Here is a 22,698-nt window from a genome sequence, read left to right as displayed (position 1 = left end):
TCACTACGCCATGTAAAGCCAAGGTCACCGGGCCGAGCCGAAGCCGCTACTGCGCATGCGCCGCACGTGACGTCACTGGTGGTCCTCCGCCGCCTTGTTCGCTGTTCAGCTGCCACCGGCGACTCCGCAGTCTCACGGCGCGCGTCGCGCATGCGCAGTGGCTACCGATGCAGGTCACTGCTCGGCCACGTTTTAAACAACGAGTGCGCAGTGCTCGTTCTTCAGTTCAACGATGGGTGAAAAAGCGGAAAGTCCGCGTGAATACTGCGATCGATATAAACGGCGAATGCGGGAAGCCACATCGACGGATCCCGAAGTTGTGGCGTGGTAAAAGGCGAGTCGACAACGAGCCCAAGAAGCCAGAAATGCCAGGGCCGCCGCGGTGGCTCAGTGGTTATGCTGCTCGGCTGCTGACCCGAAAGACGCGGGTTCGATCCAGGCCGCAGCGATTGAATTTCTTTGGAGGAGAAATTCTAGAGGCCCGTGTACTGTGCGATGTCAGTGCAGGTTAAAAAACCCCAGGTTGTCGAAATTTCCGGAGCCCTCCCCTACGGCGTCTCTCATAGCCTTAGTCGCTTTGGGACGTTAAACCCCATAAACCAAACCAAACCAGGAATGCCAGGCGCGCAACCGAGACGACAGAACAAAGAGAAGGGCTCGCAGAACAACGTCGTCAAGAAACGGAGAGACGACAGCGACAAGCCGCGAGCGAAGCCACGACCTCTTCCGGTCAGTCGGTAGAAATTGAATCGGAGAGCACCTGTACCCAGCTATCGCGTACACACTAGGTTTAACCGGAGCTAAACCACCAGCTAGTTTAGGTCTCACTCTCGGAAGTCGAAAATGTGGAGTAACGTAAAATACCTTAACAATACGAATGGCGAGGTTTTCCCTCGACAATTATTGGCTTTTGAGGCAACGAAAGAGGAGCTGTAATTTTCACACTTGATGGGGAACGCGGGAACCTTGTCGCGAGTGAAAGGAGGAAGATGGGAGTTTAAGAAGAAAGAAAGCAAGAGGTGCCGCAGTGAAGGGCTTCGGAATAGTTTCGACCAACTGGGGATCTTAACGTGCACTGACACCATACAGCACAGGGACGCCATTTGTGTTTTAGCCCCTTAAAACATGTGCGATCGCCCTAAAAACTGATCCACTGCGGCGGGTGGGCTCGACAATGCAAAAAGGCTCAAATAAATATCTTTGTGACGCCGCCCACTTACCTCAGCAGAGCCCACTGTAGTGTTGAAACTCAGTGGGAGATGAGTTGCTGCGGCTGCTGTGGTGGTCAATATGGTCGTGGTGTGTACCTGAAATAAACATACAATTTTGTGTGGAAAACAGTTCAGTTTTTCTTCCTAAAGCAGTGCGAGTTGGTTTAAGGGACAGTATGATATCCAAGGGTGGACGCAGTTTCTAACAGCAAGCTAAATTCAAACCTATTTGATAAATTCATGCTCTACGAAGGTTGCAAGGAAAAGGCGGTCGATTTCCATAGTCTAGCAAAAAGCGAATTTTTCACGCTAGCGCTGTATTCCCATTGTTTCCATGCCATCTAGGTCATGCGAACTTGTGACGTCATCACAGTTCGCCAGATGTGTATATGTACACCTGAGAAGGTTGCCCATATCCCGGTGGGAAGTAGCAAGGGAGGAACTTCGAGGTTTGTGTATATATGTTATGTGGACCAAGGCGAGGGTGACCTGACGACGCACGAAAGGCCATTTGGAGGAGTTGCGCTGCAGGCCGGTGTGACGGAAAAGTGAAAGAAGTTTAGAAAGATTATTGAGGTAATTTGTTGATAGAAGGTATCCATTTAATATCCCTCAACAGAAAAGTATACAACAGCGGTATCCTACCTGTACTCAACTACCTCGCACAAACTAGGAGGCTAACGAAAAGGGTTCGGCTTAACTTAGAAGACAACGCAACCAGGTATGGAAAGAAAAATGGTGGGATACCGCAAGCCGGTAGAGTGGGGGAGGGAAGAAACGCGCGTTAATGATATCCCATTTGACATGAAGAGAAACTAATGGGCTTGGGCAGGCCCTGTAATCCGACGCCAGCCTGTTCAGTCGACATGCTCTGCTGACAGGTCATGTACACGCTATCTTATGAGACAAGAAATGCTTTCGCTTTAATACCGCACACAATTAACGGGATAACGAGACTGGAGTGCTTAGTGGCTGCTACACACGCTGCGAGCATGAAAGGTCCACTGTGGAGGAAGTTATCGTAAATTCGGAATACCTCCTCGCTAGCGCCGCTGGGCGTTGAAGCCCATAGGGTTTCGATGGGGCAAATAGCATTTTTTTGGCATGACTAATCGTAAATGTAGCTAAGCAGATTTGGTCGCAATGTATACGTTCTAGGTGTTCTTCAGTAGACATAGAAGGTAGCGGCCTCTCGATGCCTTGGCAAATATTTGTTTGAAAGATATTTAAACTTTATTTAATAGACATGTATGCTGTGCCGAAGCTGTAGAGCACTCTGCTCCAGACGCTTTTTTAGAGTTTATAACAGTACCAGGACAGAGCTTTCGATTATGTAATACAACGTTCTAAAGAAAGAGGAAAATTGTGAAGACCAACATTTTACGACACAATGAACCCATCCCACGCTGCTGAACCATCTTCAACGATTCTTTCAGGTTGCACACATCACGCCGCGGGCCGTCCATCTAACCCCACACCGCAAACATAATGAGGTTATCAGGTTGCACATTTACTACCACCAAGCATTTTGCTGTGCGAGAACACAGATACAGCTGAATTTTTTTCAAATACGTTTCCACTAGTGGCAAAAAGAAATGAACGAGATCGCCTTGCCACATTTTTAGTTACTTGGTTTCAAAGAACACAGTAGAAATCTTTATCTATGTCATTCACCCGCATTACTTTTTAATGCGAAAGCTTTACCAGGCGCATTACGAGAAAAGCTGGCGGTGCAGTGTTCGAGTGATTAGAAAATGTTTCGCTGACTCTAGGTGGTGTGTTATAGTGTGTGTATGTGTGTACTCGGCGATGGTACACAAAATCGCAGCGATGACAAGAAAACTGGCCGGTGGTTTCGGAAGAGGGCGCTGCGGGCGCGTGTAGTGAGCAGACGCACGGAACATCGGCTCCGGCGATTTTCGACAGTAGCGGCAGGCCAACGCGCTGGACTCGAGCAATTTTGCCTTGACAGAACCAGCAAATCATACGGCAGGCAGCTAGAGGGCTCTCAACCCAGTGGCCCGAATTTTAGACATTTCGGAGCATTTTTCCTCCTATCTATCGTGTCGCCGTCGCTCAGCCCAACGGTTGAACGCCGGCGTTCGGCGGCTGGGTTTTCGCTACCGGCCAACACGGCGAATGTAGTCCAGCAACGCGGCTACGACCCGGAAGGCATGACATAGAAAACGGTGCCGCAGACAAGTCGTAGCCATGCCTGCAGCGAAAATATGATCCCGGCTTTTGAAAAGGGAGCCCAGAGGCTCCAAGCCAGCGCGCAAATAGAGGCCACGTGGGCACACGGAGGCCGCCACGCGCAACCAGACACGGATGCCAGTGAGCGCGCAGCTGGAGGCGCACGGCAAGTGAAAGCTGCATGCAAAACCCAGGTTTTGTGCAGATTCATATTCGACGATGTGGTAATAATTATCAAACCACTAACGGCGACAAAGTTGAAGAATCTGCAACACGGCAAATTTGGCCTAACGCTACAACAGCCAGTCGAGGAAAAAGCGGAACAGTTTTACATCATGGCATCCCGGGACCAAAACCTGATCATAGTGGGCACGCGGAGCTTTCACGCGGCAGGCAGCCTGATCGTGGACTTTGCAACCCGAGCCCAAGGAGGCCAGGAACTTTTTTTTTGGGGGGGGTAGGTAAAACAAAGCGAAGACAACGTGGTGCACGGAGTCGTCACAGTAGCCAATCAGGAAACAGTGAGTCACTGCGAGGGAAGGTGAAAAGATTTCCCGAAGACAGCAACACCCTGGAGATCCGTAAAACCCGGAACTTCGAACAAAGTCAGAGTCACCTTCGAAGGCAAGTGCGGGGGAAGGTGAAAAGCTTCAATGAAGAGAGCAACGGAGGCGGTGGCCACGTTAGGCCTAACTTTACACACAGATCCGGCGTGCCCCACGCGGATAGGGAGCCCGCTCGGAGGGACACGTGTCCAGACCTTACCTTCACGAAAAACCCGAGGCGAGTGGAGTGGACGATTACGCAGGAAACCCCCGTTAGCAACCATTGCCTGATAAACATAGCGATCCATACGAAGACCCTTGCGAGACCGACGTGGCAGACTACAGTCGGACTCGACCAAATTCAGAAAAGAATACGAGGTAAGCTCGATCCAGGAGCAGGGCTCCAAAGCCTGGACCAAACAGCTGCTGACCAGCCTCTGTTGCACGGAGACGCAGGCAAAACCCTCTGAGACGGTGACGGACGTAGACAACCGCCTCCTCCACCTCTGGGAAACCAGACGCAGCATTGTCAAAAAAAGGTAGGGCAGACAGGAGCATAACCGCGAGCTAAGAACCCGGATCGCGGAGATCACTAAAGAGGCGGGGGAATACGCGATGCAACTCATGGACGCAAATTGTCTAGACAGGTGCAACGCGGCCGCTAGACAAATGGCTGGCAAAAACACGTGACGCCTCTTGCGGGCGCTAATAAGTCAAACCCAGGCTGGCACCGAGGAGCAGAAACACCTGCAGAGAGCAGCACCAAATTTCAAGGACACACGGCCGAGGTATAGCGCGGAGCCGAAACCGCCGAGCTAGATTTACCTTTCAAACTATAAGAACTCAAGGCGGCCCTAGCGAGGATGAAACGTGGGACCGCACTAGGGAGCAGAGTAAAGCTCCTAGCCAATCTACTGCAATCCGCATACGAACCCCTCCTGGAACACTTTAATTCGATCTGGACGGTCGCAAATTCACTTCCCCCGGAGTGGAAGACGGCGCTGGTAACTTTCATCCTTAAGGCGGCCAAAGCCATAGACTGGGATACCTTAGGCCAATTTCCCTCCGCTCGTGTGTGGGCAAACTGTTGGAAACAAGGGTCAGAGACAGACTATCCGAGTACCTGGAAAACAAGCCAGTCTTCGCCGACTGGATGTACGGCTTCAGGCCAAAGAAATCGAGAAATCGTGTTCAGAACGTCTTGCTGCAGCTCAGCACGGAGGTACTAAACCTGATCGAAAATCCGAAGGGGATAAGAGAGTCCTAGCCCTAGACCTGAAGGGAGCGTTCGACAATGTGACGCACGAAGCAATTTTGAGACACCTCTCGCAAAGGGGGTGCGGCGAGAACGCCTTCGAGTACACAAAACACTTCTTCACACAGAGAGAGGTCTGTGTAAGGATCCACACGCAGAACACGGTCCCTTTCTTAAGGCACGAGAGGGACGCAGCAGGGAGCGGTGCTATCCCCCCTCCTTTTCAACTTGGAAGTGAAGAATCCGACGGCCGACCTGGTGAAAGTCCTGGGTATGCAGCAAGCGCTTTACGCGGACTTCTCTATATAGGCCACGTAGGGCTCTCTCGCTAACACAAGTTACAGAAAACACAAGTTACTTAAAATACAAACAATGTATGACAAAAAACTGGCTATATACATAAAGATTCAAGTAAAATACAGTAAAGAAACGTTTCAGAACACATATCTGCACATGCCTGGACTATATAACTTCCGAACAGCTAATTTCCATGTTTCAAAGTGCCGTACAAATTATGGCCACCAAATGTTGACATTTATGATACCGCGAGTTCTAATGCTTACGCCCCGCTACTTTCTGTGGCAATGGAAAAACGACATGACCAAAGTTATAAAAGAGCCGTGCATGATATGCTACTTTCGTGACAGTGCTGTATAAGTAAACACCGTTGTATCTTTTCTGGTATCAAATCTGTATATTACTGCCAATTTAATTTTAACCTGCGTTTTTTCTGTTCGAAGTCGGTTGCAGTCAAATGGTTTGAATGTTTGTTTTAATTTTTTGTTTGTTTTTGTATAGGACAGCAGGCCATAGTCAGGTGTTGTTTAACGCCTTTTGCCTGATCGTCCTTGGTTTACGTATGCATTGTAAACCAAAAATAAACCAATAAAAAAAAAGGAGGCTAGCCTGCATGAGGCAATCATCGCGGTGAACGAGTACGCGAGAAGAAGCGAAATCCATCGCTCGCTGCAAAAATCCAAATTCGTGCACATCATCTCTCGAGAAGATGCATGAACATGACAGAATTGGGATCCGGATCAGAACCGATACCCAAACTAGAAGAAATAAGAGTCCTAGGTCTTCTCATCGTCAAGTGTAAGCTGGCGACGACCATGCCCAACAAGCTAAATAAGGTGGGAGACCAAGGGAGCCGAATGGTTTGCAGATTCTGGTATAAAAAAGGGGGACTGCGAAGCAAAGACACTCAGCTGCTGGCCAATGTCTTTGTAACGAGCAGAATCCTATACTCGACCCCGTATCTCCGCCTCAAGAAACACGAAGAGAACATCCTCGAAGTGATCACGAGCAAAATGGCGAAGAAGGTCGTCGATCTGCCGATGAGCGCGTATAATCTGACATTCCAAGGTATGATTATGATGAACTCTTTGGAAGAACTGAGAGAAGCCCACCTCACAAGTAAACATACGCGATTATCGCAGACTTCGTCAGGATGTTGCCTATTCGCCCGATTACACATAGAACACACTACTCTAACCGATGAGAGAGTAAGACTCCCGTCGCAGTTCCGCTAGGCCCTGCACTTAAAGCCACTCCCGACAACATGCCCAGGGACGACAACGAGGGTAGGCGCTAGGCCAGGGCAGAGGCCTTAGCTCTCCTCTACGGAGGGAAACACGGGGTATACTACGTGGTCGCGTCCCCGGCACTAAGGAGGGTTGTACACGGCTACGGTGATCCACGAGTCCAAAACGGTGAGCGGGCTCACCTTCAAAGCCCGAAACGTAACTGAAGCGGAAGAGGTCGGCATCGCGTTAGCGGCAACACACACCGATTCGAAGACAATCATAACCGCCTCACGAGGGGCCTGTCGGAACGTTGAGCAGGGCGGGGTCCTGTACCTGGCCTACCGGCTGTTGCAAAACAGCTTGTACTTCGGAAGTCCATCCCACCGCTTCCTAGCCTGGGCTCCGGCCCACTCAGGGCTGGGAGGAAACGAGGCAGCAGACGCAGCCACCCGCGCGCTTTCTAACCGCGCAACCTCGCCCCCATCCTCCTCAAAAGAAGCATTGCGGCCCGCGCCGGCCTGCGCTTTCAGGCAAATAACTCGACTATACCAAGAGAGACACAACCTTTACCCCCAAACTGTGCCCGGCTTCGCTAAAGTACTTTCACGCTGCCTTGTCCGGGGAGTCTCCGCACTGTGGGAAAAGGTCCTCGGACCTCTACCACACGGTGTGGGCGTGCCCCACCAGCCCTGCGTTTACCGCCAATCCAAACTACACTAGGGAGGACTTAGAGGCGACCCTACTCGCCTGATCCTACCTGAAAGTCCAAAAGGCTTTCGTCGAACGAGCAATGTCGGCCGCATAAGCCACTGGGATCCCCTACTAGGGAATCCATATAAGGTTTGTGAGGTGAACGGCACTAATATAACCCTCCCTTTCCAGAGAAAATAAACGTTTTTAACGCCCCCGGTTTAGCATTGCTAATAACGAAATATTGTTGCGAAAGCGCTTTTTTTTCAGCTGGGGACCACCGCCACGTACGTGAAATCGCCATTAAGGTGTCCACTAACCAAGGGAGCAGTTATCCGCGTATTCAAGTTATTGATCGTCAACGCCAAATTACCCAATGCGTGTTTGCGACCTATGCTCCAGTGCCGCGTTTCTGCAGCAATGTTATCAAGTCAACGTGTCAGAACAGTGCTTTCTCGCGCTCAGTATTTCGTGCTCAACAATTCTATATCGTCAGTCATATTTTCGTTCATGTCGCATCCAATTAAATATGGCTGGTGTTGCCAGGATCGAACCTGCGTCCTTCGAATCAGCCGCCGAATGCAAAAGGAGTTGATAAAAATAAAATGCCCAGTCTCACTAGGCCGCATCTGCATGGGCAGAGCAAAACTTTTAGCGTCGTGCCGTCTTGAGGTGAAGGCAGAGCGTTACAGTACAGTACAATAGAAAGGACTTTGCGAAGGAGATCGTGTTGTGAAGGCAGTGAAACCTGCTTACATTTGTCTTTCCGCACGTCTCAGCACCCGGCTGCGGACAATTTGGCATTAGTAAGCAGAACTTGTACAGCCGACCATAGGCTTAACATGAATGACAGACCGCATAGCCTGGACTGCTGTCAGCGCCACGAAGCGATAGTCATCGGTGCGGGATAGTACTATCGGTATGTTTACGGTGGCTGAAGATAGCTGCTGTGAACCGCAGCAGCTTAGCGCGATATTTCTGGTTCCCGCGATAAGAAAAACTGCAAAGAGCATTGCCGGAGCCGTGGAAGCCGCGTCAGCGAGCAAAAAGCGCCGAAACGCCCCCTTGACGAACGCGCTGTCCACGCGGCGATTAGGCAGAAGCTTAAAAGCAGTCAAAGCGAGCCGCGCGCCATCTATCGTCAGCCACAGTAAACATACCCAGAGCATTAGCCCGCACCGATGACTATCGCTTCGTGGCGCGTGTTAAGTCTGTGGGTTATTGTACGCATAGCGCTATCACAACTCGGATATTGGTATGTTAAACTTTAGATTATAAATATGAACTACTGCATCGCGCAATAATAAAATAAATGTAATAAATTTAACTTACAAGAGGAGCCTGAATGAAGAAAAACTTGACTAATTTCACAATTATGAATTTCGTGAAGAGCGGAGATGAGTGGGCATTATATAGCGTTTTGCAAGCAATCGTAGAACACTTTTTAGAGCTGAAACTAGCTCTCTCGGTGAAATTTTACCACTGTAGACTGTAGTCACGCAAATGCTATTCAAACAAGGCCGTGAAAAATAAACGGTTCATATCTTGAGCAGCCCAATTAAATTTTCAGATATAACTTTCAAACAAATACTACTCTCAGTGTCTTCTCCTTTTAGAACATTCTGGAAATCTCATTTTATAGATCAAAGTAACGTATCACATCGTATGCTGTGAATCTTTAATCGATATGTTGGTCTGGAACTTTTTTTTCATGTCGGTGTTCATTTGAACATGCATTTGGCTCATAAAAAATCGCCGGCGATGCCTTTCGTCTGCAAAGAGTCAATAGCGTAACCAATCTTTGATCGGATTATAATTTTGTCGCCACTAAAGCAGAACTGCGCATTTAAGAACCAGTTTTTTCGGCAATGTAAGTATAAGGATTATCTTTACATATAAAAACTTACCTTTACCTATAAAAACCATATTTGTGCCAAATAAAAAATTCTATTGTAATGTATTGTACTTAGGCGAGTTACCTCCTTCGGGCATCTCATATCTATGGACCTACTTGCTAGAACTAGAGAAGAAGAGGGCATATCTATCGGTGTCATTTCTGGGAAGGCTGAACAATTGCAAATATTTGTATTGGGACATGCTCACAGCGCAAGAATCATTCATATTTGCATGAAACACTTGCGCATACAACAACGCTGCAATCACAAGTGGTTGATTCGGACATGCCATGCTAAATATGAACGCCGCCTCGGGCATGAGCGAACATAGTAAACATATCGAGAAAGTAATCAGTCAGTGGGAAACACTCCAGCGCAGCCATACGGCTACAAAGAAAAGCTATTGAGCTCCCAAATAAACTTCGTAGTTAATAAAAATTTCTTCGTGGTCTCGGGTTTGAAGATCAGTGCTCGTAGATGTTCACGGGAATCCGCCAAGGTGAGCAGATTTGTAATAAAGAAGTAATTACTCATTGTCATGTATTCAAGCGCTGCCATGCGGCATCAAATGACAGCCACACAGCTTCTTCAGAAGCTTCATACTTGAAAATTTGTCCTGATTGGGGGTTGGAAACAAGGACCACGGCTTCATCGGAGGAGTCGCTCGATCTAATGAGCTAACGGGGACAGGTAGTATATTGCACGGCGAGAGCAAATGGGTCAATAACTCGAAGTAGGAACAATGTTGGTGAAATGCTTAGGGGAAACCCCTGAGAGGTAGTATATTCGTAGTAAGGGAGTAATTACACACTGGCCTTCACCCAAGCTTAGCCTATGCTTGAAAAATGCGAACATTGAGCCGCAATAAGTACTAAGAAACATTTTGTGGCAGAGGAAAGATTGAATTCTGATGTCTACAAGAGAATTACTGCATCGTTAACGTAGGTATTACCCTTTTCCTTATATGACAGGCTATCAGAAGTAGAGTGCGGTTTGCTAATTGCTTTTCCTAGAATCTCTTCACTGTACACTGTATGCTTCTGCCATGGTGTACTCATGATGTCGAATAAATATTTTTGTCAGTCGAAATGCTGCACACAGTTCTCGTAACAGTTTAAATGCGCAACTATGTGCACAACTTCATTGTTCCTTGAAGTGAATTCATGCTTTGTTAACCGGTTCCTAAGACATCGGCCACTTTGGCTGGCATGTGTTTTCCGCCCGACAATGTTATTTCGTGCAACACTCCTGATTCACACCGCGCATAGAGCCTGGTATGCTTGTCCTTGCATGCATTTCTCCAGTTGTCCTTGTCGAAGGTGCGTGGGCATAGCCTGACGAACTTAACAGGAGCCCGAAAAATGAGCGGTATCTCAAACCTGCGCCGCGAATTTATTGATGATCTGCGATTATCTTTACAGGTACGGGGGTCGATAAGTGCTTTTCACTTTACCACATTTTCAGGCTCGTTGTGAACTCTTTACATTTGTATCGGTTAATTTCGGCAGTAGATATCACAATACAAACGGTAGACGGTAGACAATTTTCTTTCTTCTCGCTAATTCTTGCAACCTGTAGAATACATCTAACTCCTCCGAAAGCTCATTTTCCAAAGCAGTTGAAAAACATGTTTCGAATGTTAGGTACTGGCAATACATACGCGTATTAATGCCATAGCGCTATTCGCTTACCTCGTCGGAGCCCGTTGTTGTATGCAGAATGGGCGAGATTCCGGTTGTGATATCGGCGACGGTGGTCAGTATGGTTGTTGCACTCTCCTGGAATAAAGATAGTGTTGTCATTGTTGCGATTATTTTACTGCGGTAGCGGACGCGGGGTAGCGAGACGACACGTCAGACATCGGGATACAGGCACTCGGACATCGGAAGGCTGGGCCAGTGATCTATTCACCTGATTACATGTGTGAGAAATGCTCCCAAAATATACACATCGCTTTTTTAAACCTTTCCCTGTGCCCAGGTCTCTAGCTAGAAAGTTGAGTTCGCTCATTGATGCCTAATCACTGCGGTTACATACACTTCCGGCAACCATTCACAAGAGATGTAGCGGCAGCAATACCGATCCTTGTGTAATGATCACCGGCCAGGATGCAGGTCCAGTCGGTGGACATGATCGGACACCGTGCACTGCCAATGAGGCCCTTTTCGCGACGGAGCGCTCCCTAGGGAAAGGAATGCGGATCTGGTCCTGAAGCCCAGGGGAAGACGCGCTTTTTCATAGGCGCAAACACGCCACCGCCGGTGCGCGTTGTTTATAAGTAAGGCCGCATTTCCTCTTCGGATAACCAGACATCACATCTTTTCCACTGCGAACAAACTAGAAATTGTTGTGGTGCGGCCACCGACATGCGGTACGTGACGCGTCTTGATTAAGAAAGTATGCGACTATAAGAGAGCCGATTTCACTGCAATAAATAATGAAACGTGCGTTGTCACGTAACCTTTTCTTTCAAGCTTCTATGACCGTTGCATTGAATCAAACTGGGATATCTTTGCAGCTGAGGTTGACCGTCTATGAAACATATTCCAGTTCGTAACATCATCTCTAACTCGCACGCGTCACGGTACAAAGCCAACGTCCAAAAATTATCAACTAAGAACAAATTACTTAAATGCGCCGCCAATCCTTTAACTAACTACTTCTCCCTGGGCCGCCTCCAAAGCCACCTCCAAAACATACAGAACCGCCCTCAAAAATGCCAAAGACCATTTCCTATCGAACTCCCTAGCGGACATGCTGCAAAGAAATCCGAGAAATTTATGGCGAGACATTAATCCCATAGCCAGCAAACCTATCGCTATGTCAGACTGGCGTGTTTATTCAATTCATAATAATAACACCGCCACAGTATGAACGATACTTTTGTTAATAATTTTTGATCCCACAGCAGCACCCGTCTTTCTGATATACATCAAGATTACTTGGTGATGCCCCCTGACTGTTGACCAAGCTGGTGTTTCTCAGCTAATCAATACTCTGAAAGATCAGTACAGTGCAGGATACGATGGTAAATTCCTAATGCTAAATTATTCAAAAATACTTCTGTCTATAGCTTAGTTATTATAACTAATATATTTCAGCAGTCACTCTACACAGGCACACTGTCTATACAATGGAAAATGGAGAAGATCATTCCACCTCAGAAATCTGGGAGCCAGACTTCTGCTGCTTGTTATCGCCCTGTCTATCACTAGTGCATGTTGCAAACTGCTCGAGCATATATTCACTGTACTTGTGAACCTTCTGGAGAGCAATTCGTATTTCTCCTCTGTACAACAACGTTTCGGAAAATCATATTCACGTGACACACAACTAATTTCTTTCACAAATAGCTTGCAACATATACTCGACAAGTCAATAGTCGCTGATTGCTTTTCTTAGACTTCTCAAAACATTTGATAAGTTTGCCATTATTAGATTTTCACAAATTCCGTCACTTAAACGGTGGTAAAAACTTCCTGAAATTGATTGAATGATTCCCCATTAATGATTGACAACATGTCCCTGCTGATAGTTACAACTCACATTTTGTTATGGTACTTTCTGGTGTTCCACAGGGTTTTGTTCTTTGGCCAATGCTGTTTCGAATTTATACCGACGATCTTCCTGCTCATACGTCATCTAACATGCATTTATTCACCGATGATTGTGTGATTTTTCGCGAGATTAAAAGCGATAATGATATTATCATCCTACAGCACCAACTTATGGCTATAGTTAATTGATGCAATTAGCAGATAATGGTACTAAGCTTGAACAAATGCAAGGTGATGCGTGTATCCCCTACTACTAAGGACTCTCCCGTATTCCATCTGAAAGACGTTGCTCAAGAAAGCTTCAATTTTTAAAAATATCTAGGCATTCACATTATATCTAACCTAACGTGAAAGCTTTACATAGATTACATAATCAATAACGTTAACAAAACTTTAACCTGGGACGCAATTTTCCTCGCGAAACATTTTTCAAATCAGTACGATTTCAGCAGCGCGAACACGGTTAGGAAAAAACAGACAGAAGTCAGCGCTCTGTCGTGTCCGCCTTCTGTCTGTTTTTTCCTAACCGTGTTCGCGCTGCTGAAATCGTATGGATTCCCACCAACTAGCCCGCCAGATTGTGTTATTCAATTTCAAATCAGTTCTTTATAAACCGCTGATACATCCGAAGCTAGAATACGCAACAGCAGTCTGCAGAATACGCAACACAAATTACTTCGTTGGTTTTATACCGGCGCAAGAAGACGTGGGCGAAAGAACACGGAACAAAGAGAAACGAGCGCTGAACTCCAACTTTATTTCCGAAAAACGCGAAACCCTCACATATTCACCCCCATGGCCACGGCCCACGAGGAAAAAACCCGGGAAACTAAAGCGCGGGTGAGTCAGCAGGATCAAATGGCACTTACAATGAGTCGAGCGATACAGAGGAACAGATAACAAGCCAACGTCAGATAGGTGAAAAAACAAGCAGCGCGAAAAAGTTGGGCAAAGAAAGTTTTCTCTCCTCTCTTTTCTACGTAAAAAACGAAAAGGTACTAACAAAAGCGCGACATGAAAAACAAAACTGCAATAAAAAACGTAACGTGGGAGCAGTGACAGACACAGAAATACAATAAAATTAACACAGAAACACAATTAACACAGAAATGCAATAAAATACCAGGGCAGTTGACAATAAGTGACAACTGAGAAGGTAAAAGTTGAAATTGAAAAAAACTTGGTCAAAGCAAGGAATGGCTTCTATGAACGGTGTGTGAAGGAAGGTAAAACTCAAATAAAACCAGACAGGAATGCAATCCCTTTCTGTGGAAGTAAAACAGAGGGCGCACTAAAACATTTACTCTGGAGATTTAAAATCATGGCTGCGTCTATTATTTCGCGAGTCAGCTGATTATGGCATTTCTCTAGAATCGTAGTTCTTTCAAACACAGGGCCGCACTGTTCAACACGGTCTAGTTGTTCGTTCCTGCATTCCCTACAGTGGGCTGCAATGTTCCTGAGTGAAGTTCCGGATAAGTCTCTTCTTTGTTACAGTAGCCGTTGGTTGATACATCGGCCTGTTTGGCCGATTTACGCGTTCCGAACGGCTAATATGCCGAATGAACCGCTAATGGACAGTGAACAGATGAACAGGTCGCCCCTGTGTTTGAAAAAACTACGATTCTAGAGACATTCCACAATCAGGTGACTCGCGAAATAATAGAACCAGCCAAGGTTTTAAATCTCAAGAGTGAATGTGTTAGTACGCCCTCTGGTTTACGCACTTTCACATAAACGTGGTTTCAATCAATCAATAAGAAGGCGATTGCATTCCTCTCTGGATTTATTTGATTGTACCTTCTTCACCGACCGCTCATAAAAGCGATTCCTTGCCACGTCTTCCCACTGTAGCATTCAAGTTTCAGCTTCTCAGTTGTCACTTGTTGTCAATTGCCCCGATACTTTATTGTATAGGTGTGCTCAATGTTGGCTGTCACTGCTCGCAAGTTACGTTTTTTTTCTGCAGTTTTCTGCCTTTACGCCTTTTTAATGTTGCGTCTATCTTTTTTCGCTTTTAATGATATCCTTGCTGGCAGCTGCACTTTGTGCATCTTTGGTCCTTAACGGATTTTGTCACCCTTCACGACTTTATCATAACGGTCTTCCTTGTTAGCTTCCGTGGACTATCGGGAACAAAAGTAGTATAACGTGGAAAATTGGGCGTGTTGGTACATGTCTTGAACAAATAAATAGCAGCGCAAGGAGACGAGGACTAGACGAGACAACAAGGACGGCGCTGAACTTCCAACTTTTATTTCCAACCAATCGGGCGAACATATATGCACTCTGAACAATCCGGCGTCATCTGCCTGTCAGAAGAGTGGCCGCCTTTTTAAGTGATCACTCGCTTCGTCTCCTTCTGGCCGATAAGGAGGGTGGATTCGCTGTTATGCCTAGCACAGTTTTTAAAACAAAATCTAGGGATGTTACTTCGTCAGTTTTCAACAACCATCCTAAGGTGTCTTTGACTAAAGTAAAGACCCGCGCAAAGAAACTCTGCGAACGGTTAAACCTTTTACAGCTTGTAAAGGCGATCGATAACAGCAAGAAAAACTTCTTAAATGTATTCTAAAGCGCGAAAACCCATAAGTTAGAAATGGCACTAAGGACCATTGTCTCTGAAGCTGGAACATGGCAGCATTCTGTCGCAGGTTTTTTGCAACGACAACTTAAGCTTTTACCCGTGGACGATCCGTTTCTGGTCAAGAACTCTAACCAGGTTTTAGAATTATTCTCCCATAAACATGACAAGGGCTGCCAAGCCTTCTCAGTTGACATTAAAGACCTTTTTTATTCTTTACCTCCCAAGCTAATCCTTGAATGCGTTGAGCACTCTATTGACAAATTTGGCTGCATTGCCTTTCAGAACGCTGCTGGAGTTCCAGTCCGAGGGTTTTTAGAGCTTTTAACCTTTTATTTAGAGTCAACCTACATCCAGTTTGAAGGGAGACCGCACCGGCAAAAGCAGGGCGTATGCATCGGGTCTTGCATTGCCCCAGCCCTTAGTGACTTTCTACTTGCTCATTTAGACCGCCTTTAAATCTGATCCTTCAAAGGCCAAACCGTCCGCAGGGTCTTTAGGTTTGTTGATGATTATTAGTTGTTGTTGATTGTGACGCGCAGGCAATTGAACGTGCTTTGAAGAACCAGCAAATCATACGGCACGCATAAGAGGGCTCTCAACCCAGTGGCCCGAATTTTAGACATTTCGGAGCATTTTTCCTCCCATCTATCGTGGCGCCGTCGCTCAGCCTAACGGTTGATCGCCGGCGTTCGGCGGCAGGGTTTTCGCTACCGGCCAACACGGCGAATGTTGTAAAGCAACGCGGCTACGACCCAGAAGGCATGGCATAGACAACGGTGCCGAAGACAAGCCGTAGCCATGCCTGCAGCGAAAATATGATCCCGGCTTTTGAATAGGGAGCCTAGAGGCTCCAAGCCAGCGCGCAAAGAAAGGCCACGTGAGCACACGGAGGCCGCCAAAACTTAACTCAAGCAGAAGAGGTCGGCATCGCGTTAGCGGCAACACACACCGATTCGAAGACAATCATAACCGCCTCACGAGGGGCCTGTCGGAACGTTGAGCAGGGCGGGGTCCTGTACCTGGCCTACCGGCTGTTGCAAAACAGCTTGTACTTCGGAAGTCCATCCCACCGCTTCCTAGCCTGGGCTCCGGCCCACTCGGGGCTGGGAGGAAACGAGGCAGCAGACGCAGCCACCCGCGCGCTTTCTAACCGCGCAACCTCGCCCCCATCCTCCTCAAAAGAAGCATTGCGGCCCGCGCCGGCCTGCGAATTCAGGGAAATAAGTCAACTATACCAAGAGAGACACAACCTTTACCCCCAAACTGTGCCCGGCTTCGCTAAAGTACTTTCACACTGCCTTCTCCGGGGAGTCTCCGCACTGTGGGAAAAGGTCCTCGGACCTCTACCACATGGTGTGGGCGTGCCCCACCAGCCCTGCGTTTACCGCCAATCCAAACTCCACTACGGAGGAATGAGAGGCGACCCTACTCGCCTGCTCCTACCTGAAAGTCCAAAAGGCTGTGGTCGAATGAGCAATGTCGGCCGCATAAGCCACTGGGATCTCCTATTAGGGAATCCATATAAGGTTTGTGAAGTGAAGGGCACTAATATAACCCTATCTTTTCAGAGGAAATAAAACGTTTTTAACTCCCCCGGTTTAGCACTGCTAATAACGAAATATTGTTGCGAAAGCGCAATTTTTTGGCAGCTGGGGGCCACCGCCACGTACGTGAAAACGCCATCGAAGTGTCCATTAACCAAGGGAGCAGTTATCCGCGTATTCAAGTTATTGATCGTCAACGCCAAATTACCCAATGCGTGTTTGCGACCTATGCTCCAGTGCCGCGTTTCTGCAGCAATGTTGTCAAGTCAACGTGTCAAAACTGTGCTTTCTCGCGCTCAGTATTTCGTGCTCAGCAATTCTATATCGCGTATTTTCTTTCATGTCGCCTCCAATTAAGTACGGCTTTGCTGTGGCCAGGATCGAACCTGCGGTCTTCGAATCACCCGCCGAATGCCAAAGCAGCTGGTAAAAATAAAATGCCCAGTCTCACTAGGCCGCATCTGAATGAGCAGAGCAGAACCTTTAGCATGATTGTCGTGCCATCTTGAAGTGAAGAGAGAGCGTTACAGTACAGTACAACAGAAAAGACTTTGCGAATGAGATCTGGTTGGGAAGGCGGTGAAACCTGCGTACATTTGTCTTTCCGCACGTCCCAGCACGCGGCTGCGGACAATTTGGCAATAGTAAGCAGCACATGTACAGCCACCCACAAACTTAACACGAATGACGGAACGCATGGCCTGGACTGCTGTCAGCGCCACGAAGCGACAGTCATTGGTGCGGGATAATACTATCGGTATGTTTGCGGTCGCTGAAGATAGCTGCTGTGAACCGCGGCAGCTTAGCGCGATATTTCTGGTTCCCGCGATAAGAAAAACTGTAAAGGGCTTTGCCGGAGCCGTGGAGGCCGCGTCAGCGAGCAAAAAGCGCCGAAACGCCCCCTTGACGAACGCGCTGTCCACGCGGCGATTAAGCAGAAGCGTAAAAGCAGTCAAAGCGAGCCGCGCGCCATCTATCGTCATCCACCGTAAACATACCGAGAGCATTAGCCCGCACCGATGACGATCCCTTCGTGGCACGTGTTAAGTCTGTGGGTGATGTACGCATAGCGATATTACAACTCGGATACCGGTATGTTAAACTTTAGATTATAAATGTGAACTACTGCATCGCGCAGTAATAAAATAAATGTAATAAATTTAACTTATGAGAGGAGCCTGAATGAAGAAAACCTTGACTAATTTCACAATTATGAATTTCGTGAAGAGCGGAGATGAGTGGGCATTATATAGCGTTTTGCAAGCAATCGTAGAACTCTTTTTAGAGCTGAAACTAGCTCTCTCGGTGAAATGTTACCACTGTAGACTGTAGTCGCGCAAATGCTATTCAAACAAGGCCGTGAAAAATAAACGGTTCATATCCTGAGCAGCCCAATTAAATTTTCAGATATAACTCAGACAAATACTACTCTCAGTGTGTTCTCCTTTTAGAACATTCTGGCAATCTCATTTTATATATCAAAGTAACATATCACATGGTATGCTGAGAATCTTTAATCGATATGTTGGTCTGGAACTTTTTCTTCATGTCGGTGTTCATTTGAACGTACATTTGGCTCATAAAAAATCGCCGGCGATGCCTTTCATCTGCAAAGAGTCAATAGCGTAACCAATCTTTGATCGGATTATAATTTTGTCGCCACTAAAGCACAACTGCGTATTTAAGAGCCAGTTTTTCGGCAATGTAAGTATAAGGATTATCTTTACATATAAAAACTTACCTTTACCTATAAAAACCATATTTGTGCCAAATAAAAAATTCTATTTTAATGTATTGTACTTAGGCGAGTTACCTCCTTCGGGCATCTAATATCTATGGACCTACTTTCTAGATCTAGAGAAGAAGAGGGCATATCTATCGGTGTCATTTCTGGGAAGGCTGAACAATTGCAAATATTTGTATTGGGACATGCTCACAGCGCAAGAATCATTCATATTTGCATGAAACACTTGCGCACACAACAACGCTGCAATCACAAGTGGTTGATTCGGACAAGCCATGCTAAATATGAACGCCGCATCGCGCATGAGCGAACATAGTAAACATATCATGAAAGTAATCAGTCCGTGGCAAACACTCCAGCGTAGCCATACGGCTACAAAGAAAAGCTATTGAGCTCCCAAATAAACTTCGTAGTTAATAAAAATTTCTTCGTGGTCTCGGGTTTGAACCCGGGGCCACCGCTTCACCAGAATAGCCGCTCTGCCAACTGAGCTAACCAGGACGGCTAGCATATGGTAGGTAGGGCGAGAGAAAATTGATCAATAACTCGGAGCGAGATCAGTGTTCGTAAATGTACACGGGAATCCACCAAGGTAAGCTGATTTGTAATAAAGAAGTAATTACTCATTGTTATGTATTCAAGCGCTGCCATACGGCATCAAATGACAGCCACACAGCTTCTTCAGAAGCTTCATACTTGAAAATTTGTCCTGATTGGGGTTGGAAACAAGGACCACGGCTTCACCGGAGCAATCGCTCGATCAAATGAGCTAACGGGGACAGGTAGTATATTGCACGGCGAGAGCAAATGGGTCAATAACTCGAAGTAGGAACAATGTTGGTGAAATGCTTAGGGGAAACCTCTGAGAGGAGGTATATTCGCAATAAGGAAGTAATCAGTCAGGAAGTAATTACACACTGGCCTTCACCCAAGCGCAGCCTATGCTTGAAAAATGCGAACATTGAGCCGCAATACATATTAAGATTTTGTGGCAGAGGAAAGATCGAATACTGATCTGTACAAGAGAATTACTGCATTGTTAACTTAGGTATTACCCTTTTCCTTATATGACCGGCTTTCAGAAGTAGAGTGCGGTTTGCTCATTGCTTTTCCTAGAATCTCTTCACTGTACATTGTATACTCCAGCCATGGTGTACTCATGATGTCGAATAAGTGTTTTTGTCAGTCGTAATGCTGCACACAGTTCTCGTAACAGATTAAATGCGCAACTATGTGTACAACTTCATTGTTCCTCGAAGTGAATTCATGCTTTGTTAACCGGTTCCTAAGACATCGGCCACTTTGGCTGGCATGTGTTTTTCGCCCGACAGTGTTATTTGGTGCACCACTCCCGATTCTCACCGCGCAAAGAGCCTGGTATGCTTTTGTTTGCACGCATTTCTCCAGTTGTCCTTGTCGAATGTGCGAGGGCATAGCTTGGCAAACTTAACCGGAGCCCGAAAAATGAGTGGTATCTCAAACCGGTGCCGCAAATCTCTTTGTGATCTGCGATTGTATTTACAGGTAAGGGGGTCGAAACGTACTTTCACTTGACCACATTTTCAGGCTCGTTGTGCATTCTTTACATTTGTATAGGTTAATTTCGGCAGTACATATCACAATCGACAAACGGTAGCCGGTATACAATTTTCTTCTCGGTAATTCTTGCAACCTATAGAATACATCTAACTCCTCTAAAAGCTCGTTTTCCAAAGCAATTGAAAAACATTTTTCGAATGTTAGGTACTCGCAATACATATTAATGCCATAGAGTTCTTCACTTACCTCGTCGGAGCCCGTTGTTGTTTGCAGAGTCGGCGAGAGTCCGGTTGTGATATCGGCAACGGTGGTCAGTATGGTTGTTGCACTCTCCTGGAATAAAGATAGCGTTGCCGTTGTTGCGATTATTTACTGCGGTAGCGGACGCAGGGTAGCGAGAGGACACGTCAGACATCGGGATACAGGCACTCGGACATCGGAAGGCTGGGCCAGTGATCTATTTACCTGATTACATGTGTGAGAAATGCTCCCAAGATATACACATCGCTTTTTTAAAGCTTTCCCTGTGCCCAGGTCTCTAGCTAGAAAATTTAGTTCGGTCATTAATGCCCAATCACTGCGGTCACATACACATTCGGAAACCATTCATAACAGACGGACATATTATTTCCGCTCTTTCGGCAGCAATACCGATCCTGATGCAATGACTTCCGGCCAGGATGGAAGTCCAGTCGATGGACATGGCCGCACACCGTGCACTGCCAATGAGGCCCTTTTCGTCGCGACGGAGCGCTCCGTAGGGAAAGGAATGCGGATCTGGTCCTGAAGCCCAGGGGAAGACGCGCTGTTTCATAGGCGCAAACACGCCACCGCCGGAGCGCGTTGTTTGTAAGTAAGGCCGCATTTCCTCTTCGGATAACTAGACAGCAAATCTTTTCCACTGCGAACAAACTGGAAATGTTTGTGATGCCGCCACCGACATGCGGTACGAGAGGCGTCTTGATAAAAGAAAATATGCGGTTATAAGAGAGGAGATTTCACAGCCATAAATATTGAAACGTGCGTTTTTGCGCAATCTTTTCTTTCAAGCTTCTATGAACGTTGCATTCAATCAAACTGGGAGATCTTTGCAGCTGAGACTGACCGTCTATCGCAACATCGTCTCCAACTCGCATGCGCCACGGTACAAAGCCAACGTCAAAGAATTATCAAACAAGAACAAATTACTTCAACGCGCCGCCAAACCTTTAACCAACGACTACGCGCTGGGCCGCCTACAAATCCACCTCCAAAATACACAGAACCGCACTCAAAAATGCCAAAGACCACTTCCTATCTAACTCTCTAGCGGACATGCTGCAAGGAAATTCGAGAAATTTCTGGCGAGTCATGAATCCCATAGCCAGCAATCCTATCGCTATGTCGGACAGGCGTGTTTATTCAATTAATAATAATACCTCCGCCACAGTATGAACCATACTTTTGTTAATAATTTTTGATCCCACAGCAGAACCCGTCTTACTGATATACATCAAGATTACTTGGTGATGCCCCCTGACTGTTGACCAAACTGGTGTTTCCCAGCTAATCAATACTTTGAAAGATCATTACAATCTAGGATACGATGGTGAATTGCTAATGCTAAATTCTTCAAAAATACTTCTGTCTATAGCTCAGTTATTTTAACTAATATATTTCAGCAGTCACTCTACACAGTCACAATAACTAAACAATGGAAAATGGGGAAGATCATTCCGACTCGCAAATCTGGGAGCCAGACTTCTGCTGCTTGTTATCGCCCTGTCTATCACTAGTCCATGTTGCAAACTGCTCGTGCATATATTCACTGTACTTGTGAACCTTTTGGTGAGCAATTTGTATTTCTCCTCTGTACAACATGGTTTCGGAAAATCATATTCGTGTGACACTCAACTAATTTCTTTCACAAATAGCTTGCAACATATACTCGACAGGTCAATAGTCGCTGATTGCATTTCTTAGACTTCTCAAAACATTTGATAAGTTTGCCATTATTAGATTTTCACAAATTGCGTCACTTAAACGCTGGTAATAACTTCCTGAAATTCATTGAATGCTTTCTCATTAATCGTTCACAACATGTCTCTACTGATGGTTACAACTCACATTTTGTTATAGTACTTTCTTCCGGTGTTCCACAGGGTTTCGTCCTTTGACCAATGCTCTTTCGAATTTATACCGACGATCTTCCTGCTCATACGTCATCTAACATGCATTTATTCACCGATGATTGTGTGATTTTTCGCGAGATTAAAACCGATATGATATTAACATCCTACAGCGCTACCTTATGACTATAGTTAATTGATGCAATTAGCAGACAGTGGTAGTAAGCTTGAACAAATGCAAGGTGATGCGAGTATCCCGTACTGCTATTTCGTCTCCCATATTCCAACTCAAAGACATTGCTCA

General features: G+C 46.4%; 1 protein-coding gene across 1 annotated transcript in view; it reads right to left on the bottom strand.

Annotated features, from left to right (window-relative positions):
* LOC149337288 (uncharacterized) overlaps positions 1-22,698 on the bottom strand; it is a 58,545-nt gene that overhangs the window by 19,826 nt on the left and 16,021 nt on the right. Inside the window, exons 5-6 of the mRNA XM_089554377.1 lie at positions 20,533-20,619; positions 1,221-1,307 (exon numbers count right to left, since the gene is read on the bottom strand). Coding sequence (XP_089410503.1) covers positions 1,221-1,307; positions 20,533-20,619 — 174 coding nt within the window. The remainder of the gene's footprint in view (positions 1-1,220; positions 1,308-20,532; positions 20,620-22,698) is intronic.

This window comes from Amblyomma mixtum, chromosome 7 (assembly GCF_055824585.1).
Source record: "Amblyomma mixtum isolate Tamu chromosome 7, ASM5582458v1, whole genome shotgun sequence".
Taxonomy (NCBI): Eukaryota; Metazoa; Arthropoda; class Arachnida; order Ixodida; family Ixodidae; genus Amblyomma; species Amblyomma mixtum.
Note: the sequence above shows the minus strand (reverse complement) of the source record. Positions and strands in the feature narration are given on the sequence as shown.